Source organism: Micromesistius poutassou (genome assembly GCF_964030765.1).
Source record: "Micromesistius poutassou genome assembly, chromosome: 3".
NCBI lineage: Eukaryota > Metazoa > Chordata > Actinopteri > Gadiformes > Gadidae > Micromesistius > Micromesistius poutassou.
Genome location: NC_140273.1, coordinates 15,125,240 through 15,143,130, shown reverse-complemented (window position 1 = coordinate 15,143,130; position 17,891 = coordinate 15,125,240). Strand labels below are relative to the sequence as shown.

The 17,891-nt window shown below is 41.4% G+C and overlaps 1 protein-coding gene across 2 annotated transcripts; it reads right to left on the bottom strand.

Moving 5' to 3' along the window:
- Positions 1–7,145: 7,145 nt before the first annotated feature.
- Positions 7,146–17,650, bottom strand: arfip1 (ADP-ribosylation factor interacting protein 1 (arfaptin 1)). 2 transcript variants are annotated; one of them, XM_084465560.1, is made up of 10 exons: positions 17,438–17,650; positions 16,100–16,482; positions 13,709–13,798; positions 13,086–13,194; positions 12,354–12,455; positions 10,718–10,818; positions 10,117–10,338; positions 9,155–9,312; positions 8,645–8,819; positions 7,146–8,521 (listed from the first exon to the last, which is right to left on the bottom strand). In XM_084465560.1, the coding sequence occupies exons 2-10, from the start codon at positions 16,478–16,480 to the stop codon at positions 8,366–8,368; spliced, it is 1,494 nt and encodes a 497-aa protein (XP_084321686.1). In that variant the 5' UTR covers positions 16,481–16,482; positions 17,438–17,650; the 3' UTR covers positions 7,146–8,365. The 2 variants fall into 2 exon arrangements, with proteins under 2 accessions (XP_084321686.1, XP_084321687.1); XM_084465561.1 differs by lacking the exon at positions 12,354–12,455.
- Between the last annotated feature and the right edge of the window lie 241 nt (positions 17,651–17,891).

The following is a 17,891-nucleotide window of genomic DNA, read 5'->3' as shown; positions in this document are numbered from 1 at the left end:
CGGAGGTAGTCAAGCATGTCGCGCTGCGCAATCTGAAATTAGGGGACATTAAGGCGAGCAGTAGATGAAAAAAGCCCCCCCCCCATTCAAAAGGGGGTGACGTTAGGGGGGAAATGAGAAAATCCTATTGTTTGTTTTCAGCGTCTTTGAAGTCACGCTCTGGGGTATAAAATGGTCAGTGACACTTAATAATGCCACTGCATCACAGGTTCGATGAAGAGAATTGGTTTTAAAAGCGCTTGGTGTCGTTGTGATCGGTGTCCATGATGTTTTCAACACCACAATCCTTTAAAATGTGAGCAATTACCTTTTTACTGGATAAAGAAACCCACCAATTAACCTATTAATAGCTGGCCTGGCCTTACAATGTGATTCTTATTTTGAAATATCAAAGAGCCTATGTATGTTTTGCTATTGACAAGATATCAGAGCATGAGAGCTTTGCAGGTTATGTTCAGTGTTATAGGTCAGTTTTTCAATATGGAAAATAATTGATAAGCGCCCTACACACTATACACCTGCAAGGTGACTAGAACAACAAATACCATACAGTAGGAATCAGCTTCTTTGCATAAATATCCATGAACTACTAGTTCCCTAAAAGCCACAAAGGTTGAAATCAACATTTTTTCCATTCAGGTAAAGACCCAAATCTAGGCTATTTGAAAAAAAAAAAATGGTTACGTGAGCTTACGGCTTAGCCCTACAACTTAGCATGGGTCTTAGTGGAGGACATTAGCTGGAACTTTAGTCTACCCGATACCCATGGGGCTGTTTTACTAATTAATACTGCTGACGTCAGGGCCAGCTTCATGTTGCCGCCATGGCCAAAAACACACTCATCTTGTCCCGTCCCCAGCAGCGCACTGCATCATCTCTCATGTCTAATTCATATGGACGTGTGGGGTGGGACTGACTGACCCCACTCTGACTCCCCTCCACCCGGGCACCGACCTGACAGGGCTGTGACACCACGAGTGAAGGACACTATAGGCGAAAGGAAAAAGAGTACGGTGTGCTGTTGGGTGTGTGTGGGGGGGTTTGTTTGTTTGTTTTGGGGGGGGGGTGCAGGATGTGTGTGGTCCGTTACCTTGGTAATTATCGTTACCACTCCTTGTGTGTGTGGTCGTCTGTTATTTGGAAGGGAACGTTTAAGTGATTTTATCTGTGTTTTATAAGATATAGGATTTCCTCATCATACTTAGTCATCACTGATTTACTAACAGGCCAAATAACCAACTAACTAACTCATGAACTATGGTAATGGTGTTTCGAATCAAAACGCTAAGACCACACTAGTAAATAGTAGCTGTGGCATAAGTGATATAGGCGGGGAGAAGAGTGGAGCAGAGAACAACCTGGAGCACAGTGTAACTCTATGAGGAAGCGCCCGAGGGGAGAGAGAGGGCCGGCCAACAGGGGAACCAATTCAACCCAATGTCCCGGGATGTCCACCTGTCAACCGTGAACGGACGCAGATAGATTATCAGGGGGTCTCACTCCAATAGACCACCTGCTTCCGACCCCCAGGCATTAACCTTCGCTCATCAGTCGTCCTTTGTGACAGGGACTGCCACACCCAAAAGGATCATGCCCAGTGAGTGTCAGAGTGCCATGCATTGAAAAGGTTAAGGGTTGCCTTGTTGGGGAAATGGCCTTGTAACAATCGCAAAGTTCAGTAAGAAGGGTGGGAAGTGGTATAAATAAAGGAGAAAAAAAACAGCATTGACCTAAACTGAAGATTGAATGTTGCTTGTTTTAACGCTCAAACACTTTAATAAATGTATTTTCAATTTGTTTTATAAATGATGGCTACCAACAGATGCCCAAAAAATACAAAACAAATTACATAACACATTTAACCCACATCTAACATGCTTATGTCTCTTCCTGTTTGGGCTATAATCCCCTGTCACTAACTTCCAGTTCAATTTCCTGAGCGCTGGTTAACCCCCATAGAGCGGAGGTCTTTCACTCACGCTGCTAGGGCAAAGAACCTGTGTTCACAAGGGATTTAGCCATTCCTCATCAACCCTCATTTCCACGGAAACCCTTGTTAGTCAGGGGCTAAAGTTGTTAAATAGCACTACGGTAGGGCCACAGTGGTAATCAGCTGCTGTCATCAGTGATGATAATTATTTCTTGCCAAATACTTGAAGAAATGTGTTACATAAATTGACTTTACTTTAATATGCTGTGGCATAAAATCATCACTAACTAGTAAGTATATAATAAGGCTCCTCAATGACTCAGATCCTCCAATCACCGTTTCTAACTTTCTATAGACTAAAAAGCAATCAAGCTTGCTACACACAGCAATCTTTTTGAGATGAGCCCATCCATAGCCTGTATAGCTTTACCTAAGCCAACAAGGGAAGCTGTAAACCTTCAACCGTTTGGCTGATACAGCTACAGCTAGTTCCTTTGTAAACGTAAAGAGACCTCGTCTGAGGAACTCACTGGCAACCATTCTATTAACAAACAGAGTATGTTGACTTTGACAACTGCAGTGTTAGCACAGTTATAACTCTGTTTCATTGAACAAATCACAGATGAGGTGTTTTATAACCAGAAATCTGCAATTTGTCTAAAACAAAAACTCAAGCTTTAGTCCGTTGAAAATATGCAGGTGGCACTTATCCATCTCCTCAGTTCCAAAATTAAATGTACTAATTACCAATCACCAGTACCAGCAAGCCGAGATCTCACAAACAATTCCATAAATTGGATGAATGAGTCTGCATGAAGGATTAACATCAGCAACAAGACTCGGTTTCACAATTCTGCAAATCTGCTTTCAACACATGAATACCGTGTTGTTTTTTTTCCTACAGAGAAGAAGAATAAGCTATGAGATGTTACAGTGAACTGTACAATGAAAAGCCAGACCCTTCAGTTTAGACTGGCTTGGATCTTTTCAATCTCTGGTTGTCTCCTAATGACCACGTATGTATCTCTGTTTACTGAAGCGTTTAGCGGTGCATGGTTGTAACCATATACCAAATATTTGGTTTAGACAACATTGGATTTGCAAGAGGCACAACATACATATCATTATCTCTGGATATCACGAATGCCAGGCATAAAGCTAGGATCTGCAGTACAACATTATGATAATAAGATATACGGGTGTCGTGTTTGATCAAAATAACAATCAAGAGGAGAAAGTGGGAAATAACTCCCTTTGATTTCGTCTCTATGATTGATTGTAGTAATTGATTAGACCTCTGTACAAAAAATGCCCTTTGTGGGTCAATATAACCCTTCTAAGGACACCGGCTGGAGCTGACAGCGATGACTCATCATGTCTCATAGCCAGGTTGTAAGCACTAATGGAAGCTCTACCACCATGACTTCTAACTTTGTGAAACATATATATACTGTATATATATATATAATACACCTTCAAGGAAAGATGCGTGTGCCTCACACTCGATGATGGATCCATATTGTGAGTGAGTGCTGCTTTGGTTTCTTTTGGGGTGCAATTATTTCATGAAACACTTGAGAATATAATAAACAAGAGAAGGGAAGATGAACCTTTTTTTTGAGGAGCTCCGATGCTTCTTATTTTTTTTTTTTTTCAGAAATACAGTTGTACAGAAGAAATTAAAAATGACTTTAATAGCTACCATAATTAATGGGCAGCAGCATACATTGGAGCAGTGTATGCATTTCCGGTAGTCTGTAGCTTCTCCACATAGAGTTTTAAATGATTAATGCACTGTGAAGTGGATGTCCTTCTAATGCTTTTAACCAAGAGATTGACAAGAGAGTTAATTCATTCTCACTTGTCGGCTCAGCCAAGAGTTGATTTGAGCAGATCAATTGACTACATCAACAAGACACCTCAGCCACACAGATAGGCGCAATGACATGAATGCAAATGAAATGGATCTAATTATAATCAATCAACAAAACTATGCATCCATCGTCATAACTAAATATTATATACACTCAACATTCATAAATCACAGTTAACATACAATTATAAACCTTCCTCATGAATAAACTGTAATTTGTTTTGCTATGAATCTTCTACAGAAAGTAAGGATTTAGGAGTCAAAAAGCAACAAATAGGCAAAGACTCATTATTTTAGATACTAAATCTACGTTGAAATGCGTCACACAGTTTAATTTATAGTGTAATGAAGCCCCTGAAATCAAACAAGCATCAGCTGGTGGTGCAGAGATGGGAGCCTGAGAGAGAGGGGTAAGGGGGGAGTCAGACATACAGCCCAACAAAGCCTAGAATACTTTCCTGTTTGTTCTATTGTTATGGGGTTCTCAGTGTCTAGCCTCCAGCAGAACATGGGTTCCATTGAACATCTGGCAAAGGAAGTAAGGAACCCAACCATGGGTTTGGTTTGAGGCAATTCATCCATATGCTGCAAAAAGCATATTCTATTTATTAGGGAACTTAGTTTTACATTTTGAAGTAGGCATATACATTGCTACTTTTTCAAGTTTGGTCTTTAAATAATTGAGTATATATGAAAGCTTACAGATTATAGAACATGTACGTCAAATGGTGAACGGCCGGGCTGTGCATCATATGCAACAGAATCAAACACAGATTGAGGCAGGTGTTAGGGGTTGCTATAGAGATAACAGGTGGGAGACAAAGAGTGAATACAAACATGTTTTCATGGCAGTGGGGAGGGGACGATTAGGCCCAGGAGCATAGACAAATACAAATAGCAGTGGAAGTATAGCAGTTGTTACCTATGAACCACCGATCTTCGCAGCAGCAGACATCGCATACAGTTTTCCAATGCCCAGGTCTCTCATCCAATGAATATAGATCCTAATAACTTCCACTGAAAAACGATTCATAGGATAAGAAACCAAGGAAGATGGTGCTGTTGCTGAGTCCTAGTAGCAGTAGTAGTAGTAATAGTAGTAGTAGTAGTAGTAGTAGTAGTAAACAAAACTGAGCCTGTCACAGACCAAGTTGACAACTATACGACACAGTGTCCCTCCTTGCTCCCACACCAATAAATCAAGTGTCCCAACTGTGCTCCTCGCGGTGCTGACGTCAGAGCAGTGAGTTTTCCATGTTGGTCTCGGCCTCCACAGCAACCAGCGGGCTGGAAGCATCCCTCCCCCCTGACCTGACCCTTGGAGAAACTTTTTTCTACCCCTTGGGGTATTGTTCCCACCACACTTGAATGGGTCTCCCTCTAATTCATCTCAGCATGTGGAATGGCTCACAAAGGCCCAGAGAGCCAGGGTTTGGCTTTAGAACAAAACTAACTACCTAGACACTGTTACAAAGCCATACGTGTAAAACCAGGGGGCTGGCGGGGGTCTCTGGGCTGGACCACTACTAACACTTTGGTGTCATGCTGAAACACAAGTTGTAGGGGACACAAAAATGTATCAATATTATTGTACTTCTATCATCACTTATACTAGTGGTGATGGTGAAATCTATAATAGTTATACTACTGTATTAATATTGATAATGGTAATAATACATAGTAATTGCGTAATCTAGTGTTAGTACTGAAACCTAATATGACTGTCTGCTGCCACAATAATACTACCTGCAACAAATACTATGCTATTGTCGTTCAGTATCAGTGGAATACCACTAGACTCTTAAAGCATGCTCATCAGATTGTCAACAGTGCATTGACCAAAATTACAGAAGTTTATAGGTTGTTTTTTTTACATAAACAATTTATCATATTTATGCAATGTTGCACTATGACTGCATTGCAGGCTATTGCCGGACACAAAAAAACTGAGCTACACCGTGATATTGTACCAGATAACAAACGATGCAAATGAAGACCAACCCCATCCACAAACTTGCATTCTGATAACTTTACAGCATAGTCGTAGGTCACCGTGCAATCGCAATCGCATAAACTACGTCTGTACATTTGATGAAAAACTATCCCTGCATGACTTACCAGAGGATGAAGAGGGGTTTTCATGGAACGTATGCTAATCCAGCATTGGGTGAAGGGTTTTAAACTAGCAATTAAAAAAAAGAGTCAGCGGCGAAAACACCTGCTGTTGTCAAGACGTTAGATGGTTAGAGAGCCGTTAGGAGTCGTTGCGTTCCCGTCCTTCGACCCCGCGTTGAAAACTGAAGGGCGGCCAGGGAAGACAGCAGCAGCAGCAGGAGCAGCAGCAGCAGCCAAGCAGGCTGGCTTCTGCACTGGCTCGTACGTGATTGGGCCAGGTGGAGCAGACAGGCCCACCCCTTCCTCGCACACACCCTACAGTGGCCGGCGATGACCGCTGGTGCAATGCCTCCTGCTGCCCGAGCAGAAGAATTTGAGAGGGAAATAAAGAGATGCACCCTCTTGTTACCTGTATGGGGAATGACATTCTTCAGTCAATTTCGTTTTTGTCCCTCGATGACAAGAATAGTCACTTACAATGCCCGATCAGCAAGTCATCAACAAGAAATAAATGCTTAGGCCTATGTGTACAGTCTAGATATGTAGATCACCAGAGGGTGATGAGGAGGCTCTTATAAATATCGGTCTGATAGAGCATTTCCTAGCTACGATGGAGAGTTTGGACAAGTTCCAATGAGGTAAGGACATTGTGTCTCCTTTCTGAGGGCATTTTAAAAGTTGGTGTTGTGTGTAGGCTATCATTTCTCGGTGAGCTCTTTATTTAATGGGCCTTGACTCAGACAATCATGTTGCCAAGATGCCAAGCCATTAAACAAAGTAAACACACAAAGCATTCACGGAGGCCCTAATTGGGCGGTGATCTCTTGTCATGTTTGATTAAAGTGAACCACGGCAACACGGTGGTTTTACGGAGCAGCTTCCTTATTCAGAAAAAGATTACGCAACGGCATTTTTCTATAATTTTCTTGTATGGCACATTGATTGAGTCTTAAAATAGAAACATTGGAGTATATTTTAAGAATTTATGTAGAAAGCCATTTCAATCATTCTGTAGAGTTGTGTAAATAATGATTGCTTAAATGCCATCAATCCATGAAATCATGTTTTCCTACATCATCGTTGTTAAATATAATATATATCCATCCATCCTCTTTCAAATGTAACATTGGTAGTTTGTTTTTATGAGAACAAAATGCAAACATTAGTGGTGCGGGTGTTTGGAAGGTTTCAGCAAAAAAATAGGAAAAATGTCAGCATTAATTTTTATTGAGCAATAGAGGAAATTACAAATATATATTCTTCTGGAAAATGCTTTAAAGAGAACACCTGTTTGATTCACAACAAAGTCCTCATCTGCTTTCTACCAAAAGTTATACAACTGGTACAAAATAGAGTTAAGATGACATACATGTTCCAGAAACTACTTTCACGAAATATTTACTTCCGTTTCATTTAGTCGTCATTGAAGAGTTAGCAGCTGAGGAGGAAAAGGTTCAGGGTTGTCTTTTGTCCCTATAGACAAAGTCATTTGGTTTTTCATCTTGTACACACCGTACAAATCAAAAAGGTACTCATGATTGGTCTTGAATGCATACATGCCCAGTATGCATAACGTATTTAACATTAATTATTTTAAAAGGCATTTAGGTATCTGGGGGTACACTGATTTCTTGTGCAGTCGTCCACCTTGCTGTAGTTGTACTTTGTGCAGGTATGTGTGCGTTTGTGCACGATTTTGGTCCATTTCCTGTTTAACAGTGAGATTGTAAAAGACAGGCACAGAGGCAGCGCTTGGGTTTGGAGTACCAGAACAAGGGAGTATTAACAATATACACCAATCAAGGCACAGTGAGACTAATCATAAGGCTGGTCCTTCAAAAGTGTTAAATAATTTATATATATAATTCATAATCCAGTCAGATCTCTTCATATAAACCTTATAGAAAATTGGAAAACCGTGAGAGCACGTGATTGTGAATTCTGTACAGTCAAATCATGATTCATGTTTTTCCTCTGCCAAAGGCTATCGACCATAACCAAGATAATGAAGTTGAAAATGAATATGATGATGCCATGACAATAAGATGGCAGTTTAACTTCATGAAAGTGTTCAAACAAAACCAAGCTGAATGAAGCATTTATATACTGGAATAAACCCGGTCTGGCTGCCGCTTAGAGACACATTTAGAAACGATAGGCTTCCCTAGGCATCGCTCTCCCCATACAAAAGTGCACTTCCCATGCTTTGAAAGAATTGCAGAGCTGACAAGTGAAGGAAAAGTATTCTGAATAATATAAGCAATCCAACAACCTTAAGCATTTACATTTTTTGTTGCCCTCTAAAAGGGTTTACAGCCTTGATAGACAGAAAAATAAACAGGGAGTGAGAAACAAAAGCAAAAACTAGGAGGTGTCCCTGTTTTGTGGAGATTTGGGGAACCGTCCATTCCCCGTCTTGAGTCATAATGGCCGCCGCGTCGGAGTGACTAGTTCTCTTCGAGCCAAGATGGAGTGTCGCCACCTGGCAGTTTCAGCTTAATGTGGAACTGCTTGAGTGTCTGTTCCAGCTGCTGCTGGTTCCCCGCGTAGTATGCAGCGATGGCGTTGTGGAACAGCATGAGCTGGTTATGCAATACCTTCACCTGTTGAGGAAAAAAAAAAAATGGTCAGAGAACATGGCAACAAAAAAAAGACTCACCTGAAACCTAATCCCCCAGACATCCAGTAAAGAGACACGGGGTGTAGCAGTGGCCCAAAGCCTTTACCTTGTTCTCCTCCAGAAACCTAAGCTTGATGGAGACGTCGTTGCGCATTCTCTCGTACTTCTCGCGGTGGGCCTGGAAGTGCTGCTGGGAGAGCTCTATCTTGGGCATGGTGGAGGCGTCGCGAGGGCCCAGGTTCAGCTCCTCCAGATCCGTGCGGTAGGCGTCGTACTCGATCCTAGGAGCAGGGGAACCATTTCAGTCAGAGGATGGAGACCCACAAATATGCATGTATCTAACAATTACGAATCCATAATCGTTTACGACCTGAATCCATTTACCATTTTGTGATTTTTTTTTTTATTTCTTTAGATGCATGTCATTCTGGAGCAGCGGGGGTTGGGGGGGGGGGCATCTTGCTCAGGGAACCCTACAGGGAGACTGCAGACTTAGGGGTATGAACCCAGCACCCTTCAGTTTGGAGTCGTACACCCCAGCCAGTAGACACTTAAACTATGCAGCCCCTAAGGAGTGGGAATAGAGCCTGTCACAACAATAGAGTGAACACGGTACCTTGCGGCTTCATATTGCTTGATGTTGATCATGGTGTCCTCGATGGTTTTGTCCACAAGCGTGTTGACACTGGCGATAAAGAAGTTGATGGCACTCAGAAGTGTCTCTGCGTTTTTGGATAGAAGCCTTTGGGTTTCAGCGTTGTAGCCAAACTCCTCCTACAGGTGGCAAAGAGGAAGTATATTTCTTCACACCACTGAATCCAAACAATTAATCCATTTTTGGAAAGAGGGAATGTGGCATATGGTTTGAATATATAAATATCAGAGATCACTCTGATACATCAGCATCATTCATTAGATTCATTAAGCTGAAGCATTTGTTAAAAACATCAACACTATGTTGCATTACTCAGATCAGAACTTCAAGCAAGTACACTTCTCCAATCGTTAGGTTTAATTTGGAGAGGTTTTTCAGTATGCACATTACATTTAACAGATAGAAATTTCCAATTGTTAAGTTTAGCTGGGGTTAGAGATGGTTAGGCATTAGATAAAAATCAGGCATTAGATTAGAAATGGTAGTCGTGTAGTTAAGAGATTACTGTGGAAGTTAAAGGTAAGGCTCTGAGCAGTGTTTCAGGCATGTCAGCAGGATGTCACTGCCAGCACCTTAAGAGATGAAAGGTCTTAAATATTAACGAGACATCAATTAAACAGTGATTGCGGCTATGTAGCAAGTTTGGGTTTGTCTGTGGAACACACTACATACAAGTGGACAGCCCAAAGCACACAGAGCACAGATTTTTGGTTAACATTTGTAGCGCCACCCGAAATTTTTTTAATGGAGTGCGAATGTAGCAGGCTACAGTTTACACAATCGGTTTGAATAACCCTAACCCTAAGTCTATTTAGGATGCAACTCTTCTAAAAAGTTAGTTTGGGATCGTCCCAACACAGCTGTGTGCTTTTTGCAGAAGAAAATAAAAAACGGTTGATTGTGTGAATGAGTGCTGAACTGACATGGAGCTCTGGGGACTTGAGGCTGAGGTCGGCGAAGGCGTCCCCCAGCGCCTTCTGGGTGTGCATCATCTGGGCCAGCTGGGTGGAGAGGGTCTGGGCCAGCTTGACCACGTGCTCGTAGCGCCGCTTGTTGTCGCGGAGCACCTCAATCTGGCTCTCCAGCTCCAGGTCCACCGTCTTGGAGCCCCGGCCCAGCTTCTCCGACAGGATCTGCCGGGTGCACTGTGGGTGGGGGGGACGGAGGCGTCGGTCAGGATTTTAAACGACAACCAGGGTCGGGTAGGGAGAGGGAGGAACCCCACATTGAGACCCTAGAAGAGGCTGTGTTTCTAGTGAGGGGTTTTGTCATGTAGATTTAATGGTGAAAATGGACAGATTTGAACAGCAGCGCAGAGAGATGTGGGTCATATATGCATTCTAGGATTAAAACAATGTTCTCTGCATGTTCGCTACAGTAGAATGAGGACCGAGAATGAGGGGCTCAAAGAGAGTCCCATTTTAATTGAAGAAGGGAGCTACTTAGCTCTAGTGTACAAAGAGGTTGTCATTTAATTTCATTAGTCAAAAAAGAACATGGGTGAAAATAATAACAGCATTTTACTTTATACGTATTGATGCTCCACTTTCGCACTAGGTCCAGTTTCTCCATGGCGGGGTTCTTCAAGTCATCCGCGAGAACCACGGCCCCGCTCATCTGCTCGCCTGGGTAAAGGAACGTACTTTAGAACTGTAGACTGAGCTTCTGCACTGGGTTGCACCAGCTATGCATAAGTTCAAACGTTAAACCTTCATTTGTAACTAAGGTTGGAATTTATGCGCTACGAACGTTTAAGGGTTGCACCACTAGTTCAGACGTAGGCATAAGTTACAACTTAAAGCTTACACCTCTTTAAAATGGCAGTTCATCATGGTGCATCGTTTGGTGGAGGTGGGAGAATTAAACCGGCTGTTTTGTAGGGGTGGGAATCTCTTGGCACCTCACGATTCGAATCCGATTCAGAGGTCAACGATTCGATTATAAAACGATTATTGATGCATCTCGAACAATTTTTTTTATGTACATTTCCGTGCTGGATTTTCAACTGGACTTTGCTACTCAGAGTTTGCTACTCAGAGTTTGCTAATCAATTCCTACCTGTGCAATGATCATTAAAGACAATCAAGATGAATTACCTTATCTAATATTTTATATTAGATAAAGTTGGTTCTCTGCGCAGAGAACCTGCAGGCAGAAAGGAGTTTTCTGTAGCGCTCTGCAGCAGGCAAACAAATTTAATAACAAATTAAATTTGTTTCAGATTATTAATTTTTCTGCATCGAGACAGAATCGTTCTAGAGAGAATCGCGATGCATCGAAGAATCGATTATTTTTCCCACGCCTACTGTTTTGTGTCGACAACACATGCTCCTCTGGAATTTAGCCCTTTTAGCTCTCTATGCTGTTGCTTAGAATGTTCAAAGACACCAGATTATTATACATCCCATGGGCACAAGGGACAACCGCTAATAAACACTACATTAGTACTATTCACTGTTTAGCCAGAGGTAGTGAAAACATAATGCGACAATGTTTCAGTTAGTGTGGACTTTACGCCAGAGTGGTCAAGATGAACCTTACGTGAGGAGATGATGAACGTGGTGCAACCAAACATCCACACAGCTTTAGTATCGAAAAAAATTGTTACAATGTATTATATAGTGTCAAACCCTAACTTAAGAGAGAACTTGCGTATAGCTGGTGCAACAGGCTGTTGCCATGAACCATCATATTTGAAAAATCATAAACAATCACAGTGTAACTTTTCTGGTACAGTCATAGCAGAACATTACTTTATAGAGGAAAATAGCAAGTGCAGAAAGAGGTTCAAGGGGAAGTCTTCTCAAAGATCACAGGAAGCAAGCAGAAGACCCGAAGACAGGATTTTTGGCAAAGCAGCTTTCTTCCGGAGAAAATGTACCCATCCGGTATCACCTCAAGCAGTTTAGGTGAAGCGTCTGGAATTTGGACGAGTTTTGATTGTCAAAGCAGGGAACTACCTCCATAAGTGACGGATCACTTGGGTTTAAAAATAAAGGCGAGGGAAAAGACGGGAGGGTTTTACTTTGAATCGGAAATTACCCTTAAGGACAAAGAGAGGAGGGATGAAAACAAGCTCAGGAGGGGCAGATTTATGCACAGACGGCGATAGGTTTGCTGGCGCATCATCCCTGAGCCTCAAGCCGTGCCTGCGCTTTACCTGTCTCAGGCTGACTAGCACTGGCAGAGCGGGCCAGACGGCCGCCCACTGCCATACTGGGAGCTACTGGTGTTGCGGGGGACGTGGGCAGGCTGGCTGACCCTGGGAGATATTCACAGTGGCGACTCATTAGAAGTAGGTCTGTTTCCAGTGTGAAACGAGAGGCTATTGAATATCGAGTGTTGACACACATCACAGGGTAGAAGTGACGCATTCACACTTTCCATAAAAGATCTTCAATCTGTTCATTCATTCATTCATTCCTTCCACGGTCTGGTTTATCCAATTAACCTAAACATTAAACTCTGCCTTTTGAAATGTAAAAATAGGGTAGCCGTTGTAATCTTATTGTATGAAAAAAGTGGTATAGTGAGCCAGAGACTCATAGGGAAGCATATATGCATTTGCATTTGTGAGGGAACGATAATCAAGGGAACAAAATGGAGGTCAGAAGGAACTCATTAAATCACACTTAGACGGTCAGCTATACAAATTCAAATTTTAGCCTGACCTATTTATCCAAGATTGCTGCCTTATCTGTACGCACACTGAGTATTATAATGTAACAGTGTTTGCAGTCATAGCAGTAAGCAGCATTAGGTGGAAAAAATGGTTCACTTTTTTGTTTGTTTTGGATTTTCCAATTTAAGATTGAATAATAATAATTACACATTAAAAACACATTAACACTCAAACGACACAGATTAAAATATAATGTAAACAGGTTTGTACCTCTGTATGGTCCTGATTCAATGATGCCCTCTGTTGTTGAAGCGTAGTTACTGGAGGGAACATGGGCCTCTGAGAGGTTTAGTCCACTGGGAGGACTGGGAGAAGAGTCCTGGAAGAGGAGACCATTGTGGTTGAATAAAGAGATTATACTTTCAAACAGGTTTGAATGCATCACAGCATGTGTTCCCATGGGGCCTCTTCTGTACGGCAACGCAATTCAGTTTAGACATCCTCCCATATCAAATCAATTAATATCTCCCTACTCATGTATTCTTTTATGTGAAAACATAAACATACACATCAAATTATTATGGGTGTGTGGAATAATTCTTGGACAACTTTACGTATTGATGTACTTTTACTTGTGGAAAAGATACACTTTGGGTACATTAAAAAGGGAGACAGAACATTTGTAATTGTTTAGGAAATCACAACATGGTTCCACATACTGTATGAGGCGTTAAATGGGAAATTCTGATATAGATGTAGTTCTATAGTTTCAACTGTGGATACCAAATAAGTATTTCATTGCAACTAAACAACCAGAGCTTTAGAGATGGAATACAGTATAGTTTGTGTGTGTGGCAGACTTCCTAGCACAAAAGCTTGACCCTATTTGGTACCTTTTCAGAGCTCTGGTCCATCTCGCCGTTGCTGGTGATTGGGATCTCTGCAGCGGAACTTCTATGGGAATCCTCAGCCATGGGGGTTTCCTTTCATTAAACCAGGTTCATATAAAGACAGATAGATTTTAGCCCATAGACATTGTAAATGCTCGCCAGCCTAGCCTATGGGGAAGCCTTAGCGACAGCATTCTACATCAACACATGTGGAAAAATACAACACACACACACAGACCTTTCCTATGCCTACATTTTTTTATGTTCTCACTTTTCACAACTTGTTGACACAGCAAACTGGACACAGTAGAACAGTAAGCATTTTACATAGGCCAATCCTCTACTTCCACCTCCTTTGCAAAATAAGAAAGTAACAGTGGTGTTACTAAGATAAGCCTCATGGAATCCTCTTATTGTACACCATTCCAGTATGTCTTGGAGGACTCCAAGAGATTGTTATAATATGCAACACAGCATACTGCAAATAGTAGGACTTCCAGCAAGTCATAAAGACATGGGAAGTCTTAACAGTAAAACTAAGGTGGACTTTGGTTGAAAGTAAAGCAGTTACACATTTATTATTCCATTGAGATGAATGTACTTGTGCCTTATGCTGTAGGCCTAGTGTTAAGAGAATTGGGATATCATACTGGGAGAGAAAATCTAGCACTGATGGCAGTTTTACAATGCCCCCGTAATTCAATTTGACTGTGGTAGTGACAACACTTGGCATAGTGTAGTGCTATTGAAAAAGACCATCTCAACAAAATTCCAATCTAATCTTTCAAATAAGAGGCTTCTCTTAAAAATCAAGACTAATGAATGAAACCAGTCACATGGTAACAAGTCACAAAAATAATGAACTCATTAATTGACAGGGAATGCAGTGAAAAATATAAAATAATTGTATGCCCATTGCCCATGTGACCTCAAAGTTATATTACACTGCCAAGCCCTTTGATAATTTAAAGTGGCGAGATGTGTCAACAAATAAGTGGACAATACAATATGTGTAAAGAAATTTCAAAAATAACTTGATTAACATTCAGCCGTGTTGCATATGGATTTTAGAAGTCAAGATGGACAAAATACATTGCCACAAGCTTGCCATCAAGTTCAAAATAAGAATATGATTTATATTGATTCTGTAATTTGCATAATATCATCCAAATGTATCAAGAGGAAGCCATTCTTTTACAAGTTGAGACATAGTCCTATTTCCTTTTATATTATGACCCAACCCAAGACAAGTGCTTTTAACAGATTTGTGTAGACTGAAGTCTGTTCCTTTGGGGTCATATAACACAGCATAAATGCTTAAAGGCCATATGACACCCATATCCAGGCAGACAACAGACACATAGATGGGAAAACTTCCAAGTGCTGACGGCTTAGATAACGACTGCTGCCAGGTCGCTCTCCCTGAAGAAAAGCTGGACAACATCAATCCAGCGGTCAGGAGCTTTTCCACAGGAATAACACACGACAGGTTACACTAATCATGTCAGTGTTTTCGGGCTTGTTAAACAAATTGTTCAAATATCTCACAGGACTTTGTGCCATGCAGTCCAATGAATTAGTTTATGATGGGTCATCAACAAAATTTCATGTTGCAGACTAGATAATTCCTTTGGTGCAGGCATTTGATATTTATGCATTATTTTTTTTCAAGGTTGATCATATTTGCGTTAGCACGTGTATTTTCTGTGTGAGTAAGTATGCACTGGGTTGGATAGCGTCATGTCAGTACTTTCACTGGTGTCATATTTGAATACTCAAATGCAGTTGCTTAAGAATGTAAAACAGAACACATATCCTGTATTCATTGATAAATAATACTGTGAAATTAAGGTCATTCCAGGGATAAATCACAAACGTACTCTCTCATCATTTGAAAACACAGAGCTGTCCAAGACCAAGCTGCAGAGGCCACAATAGCACTCAGATTACTCCATCTGCCAGGAATCATGGTGGCCAGCACTAAACCCAAGCTTTGATGTGTTTTGCAATTTCCATGTTCTGCCATTTAGGTTAAAAGGTCTTTATCACAACATAATGGGTAATGTTTCAAGAATAGGGAAACACACAAGATCAATTAGTATACAATTGGCACAAAATGAGCAAGAAACCTACGTAACACAGGGAATTGCCCCAACACCCAATCACAACATGTTCAGCAACTTCACAAAACCAGTTTGCAGCCTCATATACGGTCCTGATTAATGTACCACGGAAAACCCCCAACAGAGAACCAAGGAGACAATGAAAGCCCCAGCCACCAAAAGCATGTGAGACACAGGCGCAAGAAGCATGTGAGCCAAAAGGCACAACAAATATGCAAGCCAAGGACGAGTTCATGACTGAAAAGAAGCGATTGGAAGAGGCGGATATCACCTGAGTTTGAGGGCAAGTTTCTCCATTTGCCTCTGGTGTTTCTGAAGTGTTAGTGTGGTGATTCGTAACGTGCTGCTCCTCGTCATCTGCACTGCCCTTTGTGATTACAGCATCTCCGCTGTTCTCAACATCTGTGTCACTGCATGCGCCCTTACCAACACTCTGAACATTTGTATCTAACTGTGGGTTCACCTCCTGAAACCCACTTCCCACATGATGGGCAGCAGTGGGGGAATGGTCTTTGTCAAGGTCTACACTTTCATAATTGTCGTCGTTCTCATCATATCGCAAAGAATCCTCTGTTTTAAGGTCCTCCTTATAATCCATTTGCAGGTCCGTGGTTATGGTCTCAGATTCAGCTTCAAGACTTACTTCAGACATACCTGAAAAAAGATATGGATAGACCAAGTACATTTGAGACAGCTGAATATTCTAACTGTCCACCCTCTGCAAATGTGTGAAAATAGTAGCCTATTGGTAAATACGCCAGCAAAGGAGAGTATGCTGTTGTATTCGTTACTAGACATGTACAATTTGGGTCATAGGTAAGGAGATACATGCTTGATCATTAGCATAGCTATTTTCAAAGATAAAATGTAGTTTATTAAACCCAGATGGGAATTAAGGGTGTCAAAGCAGAAAGTACAGGACATTCAGCCTTCTAAACTTGATGATATTCAACAAAGGTCAATTTGGAATAAACACAATGACTAAACACTAGATTGTTTATTTAACAATGTAACAGTTAGTAGCTAGGGACTACAACTTCCTGTAATGTTTACTTTAACTGACATTTGCAGTATTACAGTTTTGAATTGGCATAAACCCAATTTAAAAGACACTACGCGGTCGATATTACAAAGCCATATTCACCCAGACATAGTCAAAAGTTCATTGAGGCTTATTTCTCTGACACGAAGATGCTAAGGCCAGAAATGGCTAGTTAGGCGAGGCACTGTTGCACACCATACAACATGGCTAGCTCACGATTAATGACAGTGGAACGCATATGTTCTGCGAGGACCTTTCCCGTCAAAAAACACGATCTAAAAGCAAAACTCTTTAATTATAAGTTACTAGTCGACAAGCGTCCCCATACCAGTACATCTTTAGCGCTGGAAGCTACTGTCAACGTTAGCAACACACACTAAACAAGACAGTTCACTCGGCGCAAGTAGTTCATCTGCATAGTAACAATATAGTAAGGGCATCCCAACAAGATGGTCTAAATACCCGCATTGTGGTTAAATGTATGTACATGAGTAGATCTATAAAGGTAATACACAAGATGGAAATATCAAGCGAAGGGTTTTGTAATGGAAAAAACTTTTATCTTACCTGTCTGCGACCGTGGCTAACTATCTTAGTTAGCTATCGGTTTTAACAACGTTGGGTGGCGCTTCTAAACGACGCGACAACTTCCCCCAATCACGAAAAGTGCAATAAATCCGTATGTATTTAATGATCTGTGCTTCAGGCTGAGGCTATATCTGCAGTTGGGATCCCGGAAAACCCAATCGAATGGTTCATCTACTGCCATCCTCCGCAAAAACTTGGCTGCATGCGACCCCCCCCTGCTGTCGGTCTCCGCTGTGCTGTCACGTCAGCAGACGTGGGTGACAATACGGTCGCGTATTTATCACAAATATCAACCGGGAGAGTAAGATACATTTGACCATAGGCGTGGAATTTTTTTTAATTATTATTTTCAAGCAGTTATGCTGTCTCTATCATATTGTTGTCTATAATCCTTAGTGATAGTTAATAAAACACCATTTCCCAGCAGTCCCCG